Source organism: Dendrobates tinctorius, unplaced genomic scaffold, assembly GCF_039654945.1.
Source record: "Dendrobates tinctorius isolate UK_male_01 unplaced genomic scaffold, ASM3965494v1 ptg000035l, whole genome shotgun sequence".
Lineage (NCBI taxonomy): Eukaryota > Metazoa > Chordata > Amphibia > Anura > Dendrobatidae > Dendrobates > Dendrobates tinctorius.
Genome location: NW_027361703.1, coordinates 43,812,216 through 43,828,668, shown reverse-complemented (window position 1 = coordinate 43,828,668; position 16,453 = coordinate 43,812,216). Strand labels below are relative to the sequence as shown.

At 47.5% G+C, this 16,453-nt stretch overlaps 1 protein-coding gene across 3 annotated transcripts in view; it reads right to left on the bottom strand.

Annotated features, from left to right (window-relative positions):
• Positions 1-15,857, bottom strand: part of TUBGCP6 (tubulin gamma complex component 6) — a 108,892-nt gene extending 93,035 nt beyond the window's left edge. For 2 of the 3 annotated variants that reach the window (XM_073573444.1, XM_073573446.1), the window contains exons 1-5: positions 15,703-15,857; positions 9,810-10,633; positions 3,442-3,605; positions 2,502-2,712; positions 2,097-2,270 (exon numbers count right to left, since the gene is read on the bottom strand). In XM_073573444.1, coding sequence (XP_073429545.1) covers positions 2,097-2,270; positions 2,502-2,712; positions 3,442-3,605; positions 9,810-10,556 — 1,296 coding nt within the window. In that variant the 5' untranslated portion in view covers positions 10,557-10,633; positions 15,703-15,857. The remainder of the gene's footprint in view (positions 1-2,096; positions 2,271-2,501; positions 2,713-3,441; positions 3,606-9,809; positions 10,634-15,702) is intronic. The other variant, XM_073573445.1, reaches the window with a different exon arrangement.
• Between the last annotated feature and the right edge of the window lie 596 nt (positions 15,858-16,453).

Sequence of the window (16,453 nt, the reverse complement as noted above, 5' to 3'; positions counted from 1 at the left end):
ACACCCTGTAAACCCCCCCCGACCCCACACATAAAACTTCCCTTATTCAGCACACAGCAGTCTTGAATACACTGAGGCTCCTGATCATGTGACTTCGACTCCTCCCCTCCTGTGACCTCATCACAGGTCCTGTGCCAGAGAAGAGGATAGCAGTGATGGAGATGATTGATAGACCAACGGCTGATAAGCACAGGACCTGTGATGATGTCACAGGAGGGGAGGAGTCAGAGGTCACATGATCAGGGAGCCCTGACTCCTTCCCTCCTGTGACCTCATCAATTACAAGGCTCTATACGCTACCGCAGCACCAGCATGAAGAGGGCAAGGCTAAATTGTAGGTGCTGGCTGCATGGCACGTTATCTGACTGACTGCAGGGGTCGGCGCCGCGCTGCCGCCCCCTCTGTTCAGGGACTTGATGCCACCTGAGCCGACGGCTCAAATTGCCCCATTATAGATGCGGCCCTGCCTCCATGGAATATTAATTTCGATTTACATTGATCATTTTTATGTTTTATTGTTCTCAACGCATTCCTCTATGTAATGAAGATTTGCAAGTGGAATACTTCACTCATTGATATCTAGGATATGGTATTTTAGTGTTTCCTTTATTTTTTTTGAGCAGTGTGTATATACACACAGCAGACTCAGTGTCTTATATGTGATACAATTACAGCAGTCTCATTTGTCCTATGTGATATACATACAGCTGTCTCTTCTGTGATGTGCACACAGCTGTCTCAGTGTATCCTATGTAATATATACATTGGTCTCACGTCTCCTATGTGATATACATACAGCAGTCTCATGTCTCTTCTGTGATGTGCACACTGCTGTCTCAGTGTATCCTATGTAATATATACATTGGTCTCACGTCTCCTATGTGATGTACATACAGCAGACTCTCAGTGTATCCTATGTGATGTATACTGCAGAAGGGAAGAAGGACAGCTGCCTGGAGTAAAGTCATTGATGATAATGTCATCCTGTAGTTTACAAGAAGTCAGAGTGAGGCCGGAGTCACATTACAATACAACACGGCCAAGTGCTATTTGATAAAACATTGCATAGCACACAGCCCAATGTTACCCTATGGGGCAGCTCAGATCTGCGATTATTTTCTCATGCCAAATCAGCATGTGAGAACAATTACAGCGTGCTGCAATTGGCACCGAGACTTGACCGAGTCTCGGCTCATTCGCACCCATATAAGTCTATTGGCGCGAGTAACACAACGTACTGCACTCAGATATCACCAGAGTGCAGTGCGATATACGCTGACGCCGGCAGCAGAGGAGATGGAGAAATTAATTTCTCTGCCTCCTCCGCAGCTGTGCGAGACTATAGGTGTACAGTACCATGACACTCGGCTCACGATCGCAGCAGAGCAGGAGCCGAGGGTCATTAGCGTATCGCATCGGATGCCATACGCTGGAGTGACTCTTGCTTCACATCCTGTCTACACATTAGCACATTTACTTGACTAGAGTCAGATTGGAGATGACACGACTGTAAAAGAGCAGGGAATATGTATAGATGTAACTGAGGGGAGATGAAATAATAATTGCTGACGTGCTTCTTTAATTTCAAAGCGGTTGTCCGGTTCAAATCGATAAGTATGCAAGTCAATCTGTGTGACTGCAGACTTATCAATCCCCCCCCACGCAAGCACTGGGCACTGCGAGGACTCACCATATTCAGACCCGGAACTGGAGGGTATGTATGAATTATACACACTCCTGGCCAGTGCGCGCAGCCATGCTTCCATACACTTGTTGGAGCAAAGCTGCGCCCTCTAGTCGGCTGTCACTCGATGGGGCACTGACTTACTCAATACAAGTGTATGGAAGCGGTGGCGCTCCCACTGGCCAGGAGTATGCAAAACAAATACATACCTTCGGGTCCTGGGTCTGAAACTGTTGAATCCCCGCAGAGCGCAGTGTGTGCTCTGGGGGGATTTATAAGTCTGCAGTCACACAGAGTGACTGCAGCCTTATTGCTTTGGACCGGACAACCCCTTTATTAAAACCTTTTCAATTATACAAATATTGCTCTTAAAAGTCTGGTAGCCAGAAATACCTGAAAGTGACTGCATTACCTGAAACACAAGGCCTTTATTGTGGAAGGAATCAAGACCCCTTTGCAGAGAGAAATTGCTCAGTCTGGTATAGTAAGTGCCGTAGTCTCCCACTTGTACCAACAGGTTGCCTATGTTTTCAGGGGACGTCCCAGAGATATAGATGCCCTGCTTAACCATGAAGGTCTGGGTAGACTGCAAACAAAAAACATATGCTGGAAAACTGCACCAATTCTGACAAGTCATTGCATGGACCTTGCATCTTACAGCATAATGAAGGCGAGCGCAGAAAAAGCCTTTTATCGTAATCATCATGGATTTTTCCATTGTATATTGTATTGTTGCGAGTTTCCTTGCAAATTGAGGACTAAATATCCACAACAAACCTGCCAGAAAGCAGTAGTAGCATGTGAAACACTGATCTACCTGGCTGAAGGAGAATGTCGCAGACACAACTCCAATGAGAACATTCAGCACATCCTTGACCACCTCCGATTCCTTAAGCATCACATGCACTGGAGATTGCAAAATTGTATTGCTGAGCATCTGTAGATTCCCCTCATAAATTTTATACATCTTGTCAAAAGCTTCTCGGCCTGCTTCCGTGACGTAGGGGTCTTCTTTTTTACCTGGAGGACTGAAGCATAAATCGCATTAAGCTATTGTAATGCCGCATAGTTTATTACAGCATTTGGGTGCAAGGTAAAGGGACGCTTAGCCATAAATATCAATTTCAAGAACCGTCACCTCTCCTAACATGATATTTTTAGTGAGTCATTGCATCTGTCATTAAAGCCACTACTTTTTTTTTTAATCGATGGCTTAGCCTTATGATAGGCCATCAGAGACTGATCGATGTTGGTGTGACACCCAGCATCCCCGCCCATCAGCTATTACTGGCAGTGGCTGGATACTGCAGTACGTGGCCGTGGCCACTATAGAAATGGCGGAGCTGTTGTGTTCCCGCAGTTACCGGCTGGCGATGGTGACCACTAATGTCTCACCACCATTGATCAGATTCTGATGGCTTATCATAAGGATAGGCTATTGATAAGAATGTCATGACGAGTCCCATTGTAATAACAATTCTGGAGTATCTCCACTCATAACGTCCATTCTACAATTATTCCTATTAGAAAATTGTAAAAACACGAATAACTGGATGTTACAATTCTCCTTGTCAAAAGGGTGTGTCCCATTGCCTGGCACTGCCAGCACTGATTGGACAGTGGCATGATGTGCAGGGACACACCCCCTTGACTGGGTAGCAAAATGGGAAATCTGATGTTGACGCTATGGAATGCTCAGTGGGGTTTTAGACATCTAAATCACAAAGAAAGAAGCTTCTAAAATATAAACAGCTTACAATCCTATTCTTTCCCAGCAGCGGCGTTTACTTGGCCCATATGTGAGGATGGCATCCCACACGTCAATATCAGGTGTCATGCTTGGCTCCGACTGAGAATCAGGAGTCATATTTGATGCAGACTGGAAGCCTTCATCTTCAGACTGATCAATGCTCTGCGGGACCTAGAGGCAACAACATTGGCACACCACAGATAAGAAATGGATCAAGACAACAGATTTCATGTTACACAGCTGGGGGTGGAAAGATCATGTTTCTGATGTACCTAAACTATTGAAACTCCCCACAAGTGACCCCATTTTGGACACTAGACCCCCCACGGAACTTATCTAGATGTGTGGTGAGCACTTTGAACCCCCAAGTGCTTCACAGAAGTTTATAACACTCGGACGTGAAAATAAAAAAATCATTTTTTTCCACAAAAATGATATTTTTGCCCCCAATTTTTTATTTTCCTAAGGGTAACAGGAGAAATTGGACCCCAAAAATTGTTTTGCAATTTGTCCTGAGTAAAATGATACCCTACATGTGGGGGTAAAACACTGTTTGGGCGCATGGCAGAGCTTGGAAGGGAAGGAGCACCATTTGACTTTTTCAACTCAGAATTGGCTGGAATTGAGATCAGACGCCATGTTGCATTTGGAGAGCCCCTGATGTGCCCAAACAGTGGAAACCCCCCAATTATAACTCCAACCCTAACCCCAACACACCCCTAACCCTAATCTGAGCCCTAACCCTAGCCCTAACCCTAACCCTAGCCCTAGCCCTAACCCTAAGGCTGTGTGCACACGCTGCGGATTTGCCATTTGCCATCTCCTCTATTGAGGAGATGAAAAACCGCAGGACAAAACCGCAGAGCAATCCACAGGTAAAACCGCAGGTCTTTTGACCTGCGGTTTCACCTGCGGATTTTACAAAATCCGCGCGGATGAATCCGCACCTAATCCGCAGCGTGTGCACACAGCCTTACCCTAACCCTAATGGGAAAATGGAGATAAATACTTTTTTTTTTAATTTTATTATTTTTCCCTAACTAAGGGGGTGATAACGGGGGGTTTGATTTACTATTTATAAACATAAGGATGAGTGACCTCATGGAGATCAGTGATCGCAGTGATCTAGAGCAATGCCCCCATTCCCGTGGTTGTTCCTTCCCGGGGAAAGACCTGGCTAGTCATTGCTTGCGTTGAGAAACATGTGATGGTGTCTCCGCGGCTGTTGATTTACATGCTTTTGCATATTTCCCATAAGGGATGGGGGCATTGCTCTAGATCACTGCGTTGAGAAACATGTGATGGTGTCTCCGCAGTGTTGGATGTTGATCTCCATGAGGTCACTCATCCTTATGTTTATAGCCTTTCACTAGGCATTGCTCCTACTAGCCAGTTTCCTACTCCACACTGATGAGGGGCAATACCCCGAAACAGCTGTCTGTGGATGGATACCATGTTTTGGCATAGGTGGTTTCCTTCATTGGAGACTGCCCTTCCCGTGGTTGTTCCTTCCCGGGGAAAGACCTGGCTAGTCATTGCTTGCGTTGAGAAACATGTGATGGTGTCTCCGCGGCTGTTGATTTACTATTTATGGCGGTTTTTATGTTAGGCAACTGTCGCACGCTAAAAGACGCTTTTTATTGTAAAAATAGTTTTTGCATCACCACATATTGAGAGCTATAATTTTTCCGAATTTTGACCCACCGAGTCATGTGAGGTCTTGTTTTTTGCGAGACGAGTTGACGTTTTTATTGGTACCATTTTCGGGCACGTGACATTTTTTGATCGCTTTTTATTCCTATTTTTGGGACGCAGAATGAACAAAAACCAGCGTTTCATGAATTTCTTTTGGGGGGGGTGCGTTTACACCGTTCCGCGTGCGGTAAAATTGATAAAGCGGTTTTATTCTTCGGGTCAGTACGGTTACAGCGATACCTCATTTAGGTCGGTTTTATGTTTTTGTCCGTTTTATGCAATGAAAACTATTTTATATAAAAAATAATTATTTTTGCATCGCTTTATTCTGCGAGCTATAACTTTTTTATTTTTTCGCTGATGATGCTGTGTGGCAGCTTGTTTTTTGCGGGACAAGATGACGTTTTCAGCGGTACCATGGATATTTATATGCGTCTTTTTGATCGCGCGTTATTACACTTTTTGTTTGGCGGTATGATAATAAATCATTATTTTTTGCTTCGTTTTTTATTTTTTAAGGGGTTCGCTAAAGGGGTTAACTAATGGGACAGTTTTATAGGGCGGGTCATTACGGACGCGGCGATACCTAATATGTGTACTTTTATTGTTTTTTTTTTATTATTTCCAAAAAATGGATTTATTGGGGGAATATTTTTTTTTTTTTTTCTAATTTATTTGGCGATTTTTTTTAATTATTTTAACACTTTTTTTTTTTTTTTTTTTTTTTACTTTATTAAATAGTCCCAGGTGGGACATCACTGTCCTGTGACAGATCGCTGATCTGTCACATCACAGATCACTGTGACAGATCAGCGATCTGACACAGGCACTGCAGAAGGCTTCCTCATGCCTGCGCTTTGCAGGCACTGAGGAAGCCAGCTTCCTCAGGCCCCCGAAGGCCCCCGTCGCCATCTTGGATTCGGGGGCCTGGAGGAAAGGAGCCCCCCGCAGCAGCGCTGCACATTGCGCTGCCGTGGGGGGCTCAGGGAAGCACGGAGGGAGCCCCCTCCCTGCCGATGCTTCCCTTTAACCCCCGGTACACCGCGATCATGTTTGATCGCGGTGTGCAAGGGGTTAACGTGTCGGGGGCGGTCCGTGACCGCCCCTGACACATTGTGCCGGGTGTCAGCTGTGATAATCAGCTGACACCCGGCCGCGATCAGCGGCGCTCACCACGTGGGCGCCGCTGATCGCGGTAGACGTACTATCCCGTCCACGGTCATACGGGCCCGGGTACCGTGGACGGGATAGTACGTCGGATGTCAGGAAGGGGTTAAAGTGAGTATTCCACAAAAAACAAATACTTATAAATCCATTCATAATAAAGCACTAGAACCTAATAATATGCTAGGCAGTGTGAAAAATTAGCCAGCCCCTTTCCCCATAACTGTTATAGACAGAGAAGGGGCCTGGCTTAGCTGCTGAAATTAACAGTCAACCATTCACACAAAGGTTTGATGACGCATTAGCTGCCAGAGCTGAAAGGACAAGATCGTGGCACCTTTGAAAATATACAATGTATTAAAATACATTAAAAAGCATTTCTTTTTGCAAAAGAACAACCTCATCAGTTTCATTATTTTTTTTTTTTACTTTTTATTGAAAGATTCCATAGATTAATACAACAAGCATATGACATTGCAGTATAAATTACAGATCATCATATCGTTATCATCCAAAGTGAATATAAAACCATACCTTCAATAATAGAGTGAATAAGCACTACAAACAAAGTATAACATTCCTACAAAGCATTGCATCATCAAAACAACAGGTTCTTTATCAGTTTGAGTCTGTATTTATTCAGGCTGTAATTGACATTCATTCTCCCCCACTGCATCTAGCTCACTCTCTGATTTTGAACCAGTCACAGAAGAAGAAGTAAGCAGGCTCCTTGCATCTTCTCGCCCAACCACTTGCATCAGTGACCCATTTCCGTCACATCTCCTCCAGTCCCTTTCCCCTGCTGTCACCCCTCACCTAACTAAAATATTTAACCTCTCTCTCTCTCTCTTCTGGTATCTTTCCCTCCTCATTTAAGCATGCCATCATACATCCACTAGTTAAAAAACCATCCCTCGACCAAAACTGTGTCACTAACTATAGACCTGTCTCTAATTTTCCCTTCATCTCTAAACTCCTGGCACGCCTGGTCCACTCCCGTCTGATCCGCTATCTCTCGGATAACTCTCTTCTTGACCCTCTCCAATCCGGTTTCCGCTCTTTACACTCTACTGAAACTGCCCTCACTAAAGTCTCTAATGATCTACTAACAGCTAAATCAAATGGTCATTACTCCATGCTAATTCTCTTGGATCTCTCAGCAGCATTCGACACGGTGGATCATCAGCTCCTCCTCACTATGCTCCGTTCCATTGGCCTCAAGGACACCGTTCTCTCCTGGCTCTCCTCCTATCTCTCTGACCGCTCCTTTACTGTATCTTTTGCTGGCTCCTCCTCCTCTCATCTTCCCCTTACTGTTGGGGTTCCTCAAGGATCGGTTCTAGGCCCCCTCCTCGTCTCCTTGTACACTGCCCCTATTGGTCAAACAATCAGTAGATTTGGTTTCCAGTACCATCTCTATGCTGATGACACCCAATTATACGCTTCTCCTGACATCACGCCAGCCTTTCTAGAAAACACTGAGAAATTGATGAGGTTATAACATCAGGGGCCAGATGTGTCAAGGGTGAGTTGCACCATTTTTCCCAAATCCTGTGAAATTTTTGGGGGCATCCTCTATGCCTATATATTTTCGTATGGAATCACAATCGTTCACTAACTTTTTCCACTGCCGAATTGAAGGAGATTCCCCCCCATCCATCTCAATGCTATCGCCTTTCTGGCCATGAATATAACTTCCTGGAGAAATATTTTATCATAATGTGTCCATCTTTCCTCATCCACTACACCCAAAATACAGAGCTCTGGGCAACATTCCATCGGTATTCCAATTATCCGTTCCAAAGTAGCCACCACATAATTCCAATATCTCTTTATCATTCTACAATTCCAAATAAGATGCCAGAAATCCGCACCTCCATCCCCACATCTGTGACATTCATCAGTTGCTCTTCTGCCAAATTTATATCATCTACTTGGGGTTAAATAGGATTGATGAAGAATATATAATTGAATTAATTTATTGTTTGCAGCTGGAGACACCACTATATGCGCCTCCATTGCATCATCCTATTGATCACCTGTAATAGAGGGGATCAAATGCTTCCATCTACCCTCTACAGCTAGTTGAGTGGATGCAATCCTGGAATTTAACAGTAAAGTATACAAGGAGTATATCACACCTGTGGGCCCCTGAGTTGATAATACTCCTATCAATGGGTATTTAGAAATTCGCCTTCTAGGGAGCGGGAATTGATACTGTATGGTGTGTCTTAGCTGCAGGTATCTATAGAAATCGCTATGGGGAATCCCAAACTTCACATGAAATTGTTCAAATGATAATAAGATTTGGTTCTCAAAAATCTGATTAAGCGACACTACTCCATATTGCTCCCAGAAATTTGGATCTTGCAAATTCTGAAGTTGCGAAAATTCAGGATTATCCCATATTTGAGTCTCCCCCACTTGATCAGTAAACTGTACGATATGCTTACTCTCTTGCCAGACCTGTATTGCTAAATTATGTGCAAACAGCAAGCCCCGAGATGGTCTGTATGAACCTTCTAATATCACCCATGGCGCATGTCCCTCCAAAATACATAAGATGAGATTCTGCGTTATTGAGTCTATCCTGAACTAACCAACACCTTAGGTAACGCAGCTGACCCGCTAGATAATATAAGAAAAGGTCAGGCACTGCGTATCCACCCTGTTGTTTAGGTCTTTGTAGGGAGCTAATGCTTAGTTTAGGTCTAGATGAGCCCCATATAAACGTTGCCATCAGGCTATGCAGCCTCCCAAAGAAACCCTTAGGGATCCGAAGTGATGTATGTTCCAACATATATAAACACTTTGGGAGAAGTATCATTTTGATTAATCCAATCCTACCTGCCACAGATAGGGGGAGCCGGGACCATATCTCAAACTTCTTCCTCATCATATCCTCCAGAGGGTATATATTGTCTCTAAGGTCATTAATCGGGTTTTGATTATGATGCCTAAGTATTTAAATTTGGAAACTACCTGTAGGTCGGATAGTGTATCTACAGTTATATTATTAAGCAGTGGCATAACTACAGATTTACTCCAATTAATTTTAAGGCCTGACAATTCTCCGAAACTATCAGATCAATGGCTCTGGGAAGTGACCGCTCAATTTCTCCTAGGAAGAGCACCAGATCATCAGCATACAATCCGACCTTGTCTACCTTAGAATTAATGTTAATTCCCTCAACCAAAATATCCTGTCTAATTCTAAGTGCAATTGGCTCAATTGCCAGAACAAAGAGCATTGGAGATAACGGGCATCCCTGTCTAGTTCCTCTACCCAGATCAAAATACGGAACTCCGACAAAATGCCATTTACCAGAATATTCGCTCTCGGCATACGATAAAGTAATTCAATCCATCCACAAAAATCAGTGAAACAGTATCACTAGTTTTAGTGATTGAGGTTGGTGTGCTGGCAACATCTCCCTTATTAATTTATTGATCCTGTCTTTTCGTTTCTACTTATTAACCATGGGAACATCAGGATACACACATACAAATACATACCTTTATGGCCAATCCGGACAAGTCAGCACTGTCTGGTACTGGAGGCAGATCCAATTTAATGTCCATGTCATTTGTTCGAGTGTGGGCAAGGGCTCCGAACAGCGAAACACGAGTTTCCTTCTCAAATTTGTCAGCAGTTGAAAAGTTCTGGGAAAATAGGCCCATGGCAGGAAGACCAGTGCCTGGCACAGCCTCCATGATCTGCAGGGTATTGCTGATGGTGTTGACTATGTCACTCTCTTGGTAAGCCAGAAATGTCCCAATGTCAGCCTCAAATACACTCACGTCGTAATAGTCATAGCCCTGATACTGAGGCTTTCTGCCCACATATTTGTTGTTCCGAAAGAGGTCTCGTTTTGGTGGAAGAATCTGTGGTGGCCCAGTTCCTGCGAGGTCCGCCAAGAGCTCTAGTATGGCACACAGGTTTGAGAAATGTTCAGGACTAGACTTTTCCACTTGTTCCAGCAGCTCCTCCAGACGTTCTGCCTCTGGAGTCATGCCACCAATGCGCAGATTAAAAGACAGCATTAGCATTTTATTCTTCACAGGCAATTTGGACGTCTTTGACTGCAGCTTAAGAGTCTCTTCTTGGTACAAGTGGATAAAGAGCGTGTCGTAGGCCAACCTCTTAAACCGTTGTTTGGTTTTCTTCTTGCTTTGGCTTCTAATACCCGGGCCAGTTTTCCATGGGAATCCTGTCAAGTGCGACTCACACAGGTCACCAAAGAGCTGAGTGATGCTACTCATCGTGCTGGATCCACGGTTATTGCTCAGGAAATGAGTCTCCTAATCTTCATGGTAATGGACAGTAAGAATAGTGACATCTGAAACACAAAGCACAATGATGTATATATAAGTTATTTATATTATTCCTCCCTACTTTAAATCAGAGCAATACGTGAGGTCAACAAGGACTCTGTAACCATGTAAAACAACAAAGCTACTAGATACAGTGAGTTAAACGGTTAGTCCTCGGTCCTGAAAAGGGGAAAAAACCCTGCTTAGGCTGGTTTCACATTAGCGTTTTTTTGCGCAGCGCATCGTGCGCGTCCATGCATCATGCGTACCTATGTTTAACATGGGGGGGTGCATGGTCTTTCGTTTGCACGCATTCGTATGCGTTTTCGTGCACATGCGTTTTTTCAAGGTGTGCGCCTAGGCGCGCCAGACGCAACCTGTTGCATTTTTGGGTCCACTGAAAGGCGTCAAAAAAACGCATGCGCACGCTTGCGCACGGAATGCGACAAAATAACACATTACAGTCTATGGGAACGCAAGCATGCGCATGGACATGCGTTCGTCTACGTTTTCGTGTGCATGCGTTTTTGGCGTAAAAATGTGTAGACACTGGTTTTAACCCCTAGAGAACGAATGCACATAAAAAACGCAAACGCATGATGCGTTTTTTGCATGTGTCTCTATTGCGCACGATGCGCTGCACAAAAAAACGCTAATGTGAAAGTAGCCTTAATCACGGCAGGGTCCGATTCCAGCGACACCGCCACTGCTATTCCCAGTGGGTCATGTGACACTTGTATAACAGGATTGCTGCAGCCAATCATCTCCTACTAGTTGGCTCCAGCCTTTATTATTTTGCCAGAGAAGACATCTCTGATGGAATATTGATGATTTACAGCCAGTCCCGTGACCCATTGGGAATAGCGATGCGGGGGGCTGATCTGCAGTATCCGGCAGAGTCCACTACGGATCGGTGGTATTCTGCTCTTTACACAACACTCATCTGATATTACCTATCCTCACTGAGGTTTAGCTCCCCAATAGCAGAGTAGTATAAAAAAAACTTTTTTAACTTTTAGTTAGTTATAGTAAACAGAATTTTATTACATATAATAAGGACTTGACATCCTTATGATAGAAAAATGTAAAATAAAAGGCCACAGAGTGATTTACTGACAAGGCTTCTCCGGTAAATGACAGATACCCTGAGATCACCCAGCAGACACCAGGTAGAGTAAGGCCTCATTCACACATTCCATTTTTTCTATGTAAGAGGAAAACAGACTGATAATTCTAATCAGAGTGTCATCTGAAAATAAAGAAATTTAAAAAATTGTTTCTCCACCTTCTGCATTCTGACAGTCGGTGATAGGCGGATCACCCTCAGTTATTATCCAAGTGCAGACTCATTTCTTTCACTGACCCATTCACCTAAAATGTCGATTTTGATCCAACCCTCAGATCAAAAATTGGACACATCTCTGATATTTTCCGTGGACCGCTTGGTCTGAGGAAAAAGTCGGACAAGTGCACTGCCCTATAGACTATCATAGTTACAAGTGCTATCCGTGAAAACCAACGATCACACTTAGTGGCCAGTGATTGCCATTATACTGCCTGCTATGCAATTGCTGTGGTCACTGGGTGTGATCGCCATCACTCTGCCTCCTGTGTGCTCACTGGGTGTGATCACCATTACTCTGCCCCCTGTGCGATCACTGTTGTGTGATCACCAGTACTCTACCTGGTGGTCACTGGGAGTGACTGTCATTACGCTGCCTCCTATGCGATCACTCCCAGTGACCACCAGGTAGAGTAATGGCGACCACACCCAGCGACCACAGTGATCACACAGGGGGCAGAGTAATGGCGACCACACCCAGCGACCACAGTGATCACACAGGGGGCAGAGTAATGGCGACCACACCCAGCGACCACAGTGATCACACAGGGGGCAGAGTAATGGCGACCACACCCAGCGACCACAGTGATCACACAGGGGGCAGAGTAATGGCGACCACACCCAGCGACCACAGTGATCACACAGGGGGCAGAGTAATGGCGACCACACCCAGCGACCACAGTGATCACACAGGGGGCAGAGTAATGGCGATCACACCCAGCGACCACAGTGATCACACAGGGGCAGAGTAATGGTGATCCACCCTGGGACCACAGTGATCACACAGGGGGGCAGAGTAATGGCGACCACACCCAGCGACCACAGTGATCACACAGGGGGCAGAGTAATGGCGACCACACCCAGCGACCACAGTGATCACACAGGGGGCAGAGTAATGGAGACCACACCCAGCGACCACAGTGATCACACAGGGGGCAGAGTAATGGCGATCACACCCAGTGACCACAGTGATCACACAGGGGCAGAGTAATGGTGATCCACCCTGGCACCACAGTGATCAAACAGGGGGGCAGAGTAATGGCGATCACACACAGTGACCACAGTGATCACACAGGGGGCAGAGTAATGGTGATCACACAGGGGGCAGAGTAATGGCGACCACACCCAGCGACCACAGTGATCACACAGGGGGCAGAGTAATGGCGACCACACCCAGCGACCACAGTGATCACACAGGGGGCAGAGTAATGGCGACCACACCCAGCGACCACAGTGATCACACAGGGGGCAGAGTAATGGCGATCACACCCAGTGACCACAGTGATCACACAGGGGCAGAGTAATGGTGATCCACCCTGGGACCACAGTGATCACACAGGGGGGCAGAGTAATGGCGATCACACCCAGTGACCACAGTGATCACACAGGGGGCAGAGTAATGGCGACCACACCCAGTGACCACAGTGATCACACAGGGTCAGAGTAATGACGCGATCACACCCAGTGACCACAGTGATCACACAGGGGGCAGAGTAATGGTGATCACACAGGGGGCAGAGTAATGGTGATCCACCCTGGGACCACAGTGATCACACAGGGGGGCAGAGTAATGACGCGATCACACCCAGTGACCACAGTGATCACACAGGGGGCAGAGTAATGACGCGATCACACCCAGTGACCACAGTGATCACACAGGGGGCAGAGTAATGACGCGATCACACCCAGCGACCACAGTGATCACACAGGGGGCAGAGTAATGGCGACCACACCCAGCGACCACAGTGATCACACAGGGGGCAGAGTAATGGCGACCACACCCAGCGACCACAGTGATCACACAGGGGGCAGAGTAATGGCGACCACACCCAGCGACCACAGTGATCACACAGGGGGCAGAGTAATGGCGATCACACCCAGTGACCACAGTGATCACACAGGGGCAGAGTAATGGTGATCCACCCTGGGACCACAGTGATCACACAGGGGGGCAGAGTAATGGCGACCACACCCAGCGACCACAGTGATCACACAGGGGGCAGAGTAATGGCGACCACACCCAGCGACCACAGTGATCACACAGGGGGCAGAGTAATGGAGACCACACCCAGCGACCACAGTGATCACACAGGGGGCAGAGTAATGGCGATCACACCCAGTGACCACAGTGATCACACAGGGGCAGAGTAATGGTGATCCACCCTGGCACCACAGTGATCAAACAGGGGGGCAGAGTAATGGCGATCACACACAGTGACCACAGTGATCACACAGGGGGCAGAGTAATGGTGATCACACAGGGGGCAGAGTAATGGCGACCACACCCAGCGACCACAGTGATCACACAGGGGGCAGAGTAATGGCGACCACACCCAGCGACCACAGTGATCACACAGGGGGCAGAGTAATGGCGACCACAGTGATCACACAGGGGGCAGAGTAATGGCGACCACACCCAGCGACCACAGTGATCACACAGGGGGCAGAGTAATGGCGATCACACCCAGTGACCACAGTGATCACACAGGGGCAGAGTAATGGTGATCCACCCTGGGACCACAGTGATCACACAGGGGGGCAGAGTAATGGCGATCACACCCAGTGACCACAGTGATCACACAGGGGGCAGAGTAATGGCGACCACACCCAGTGACCACAGTGATCACACAGGGTCAGAGTAATGACGCGATCACACCCAGTGACCACAGTGATCACACAGGGGGCAGAGTAATGGTGATCACACAGGGGGCAGAGTAATGGTGATCCACCCTGGGACCACAGTGATCACACAGGGGGGCAGAGTAATGACGCGATCACACCCAGTGACCACAGTGATCACACAGGGGGCAGAGTAATGACGCGATCACACCCAGTGACCACAGTGATCACACAGGGGGCAGAGTAATGACGCGATCACACCCAGTGACCACAGTGATCACACAGGGGGCAGAGTAATGGTGATCACACCCAGTGACCACAGTGATCACACAGGGGGCAGAGTAATGGCGATCACACCCAGTGATCACACAGGGGGCAGAGTAATGGCGATCACACCCAGTGACCACAGTGATCACACAGGGGGCAGAGTAATGGTGATCACACCCAGTGACCACAGTGATCACACAGGGGGCAGAGTAATGGCGATCACACCCAGTGATCACAGTGATCACACAGGGGGCAGAGTAATGGTGATCCACCCAGTGACCACAGTGATCACACAGGGGGCAGAGTAATGGCGATCACACCCAGTGATCACACAGGGGGCAGACTAATGGCGATCACACCCAGTGACCACAGTGATCACACAGGGGGCAGAGTAATGGCGATCACACCCAGTGATCACACAGGGGGCAGAGTAATGGTGATCCACCCAGTGACCACAGTGATCACACAGGGGGCAGAGTAATGGCGATCACACCCAGTGATCACACAGGGGGCAGACTAATGGCGATCACACCCAGTGACCACAGTGATCACACAGGGGGCTGAGTAATGGCGATCACACCCAGTGATCACACAGGGGGCAGAGTAATTGCGATCACACCCAGTGACCACAGTGATCACACAGGAGGCAGAGTAATGGCGATCACACCAGTGTCCAGGCAGGAGCTACAGCCCTCCATTACAAAGTCCTGAGGCTGACAGCAGCTCCAGCACTTCTGCATACTGACAGTGATATTATCCTGTGACCAGTGACGGACACCATACACTGCAGTCCATGTATGCAGCAGCCGGTGCCATCATAGAGAACGCGAAGAGTCCTGATGGAGCATTCGCTCACTCCCCACTCACCAGCACACTGCTCCGGCATCGCCGCTTCCACTGGTTGGGCAACCGCGCTCTATGTCATTCTACTTCCGGTACCTGTCAGGGAACATCCGGGAGCAGCAGCTGGTTGCTCGGTAACAGAAGCGCCGCTGCTTCTCAGCCAATAGCGCTGTGTTAATCATCTGCAATGTTTTGAATATCACCGGGCGGGAACAGTGATCGCACACAACGTTCCGGCTCCCACCGACAGCTGGACGCACTCACCCCTATAGTGACGGTAAGGCTAAATCCAAGTGGCCAGAAGGACCTCTCCTTACGTCATGCCCATGTGACCAGAAGGGGCGGCGCCTCTTCCTCTAGAGCAGAGCAGACATGAGGAAGCTGTGGATGTCATGACGGGATTTGGAGTGTTCTTCTGCGGTCATGGCGGGATTTGGGGTCACGGATAAGGTAAGTGGATGTTCATGCAGTAGTTGGGAGTCTGCCTGGGGAGAAGAGGGTGATGCTTGTATGGGACTGCTTGCTGGATGGAGGGTATGTCTGGGGAGAAGGGGGTGATGTTGCTTGCATGGGGCTGCACGTGCATGCTGGGGGGGTCTGCTTGGGGAGAAGAGGGCGATGTTGCTTGTATGGGGCTGCATGTGCATGCTGGAGGAGGCCCTGCCTGGGGTGAAGGGGTGATGTTTGCATGGGCTGTGCATGCATGCATGCTGGAGGGTGGGTCCTGCCTGGGGTGAAGGGGGTGATGTTGCTTGCATGGGGCTGTACGTGCATG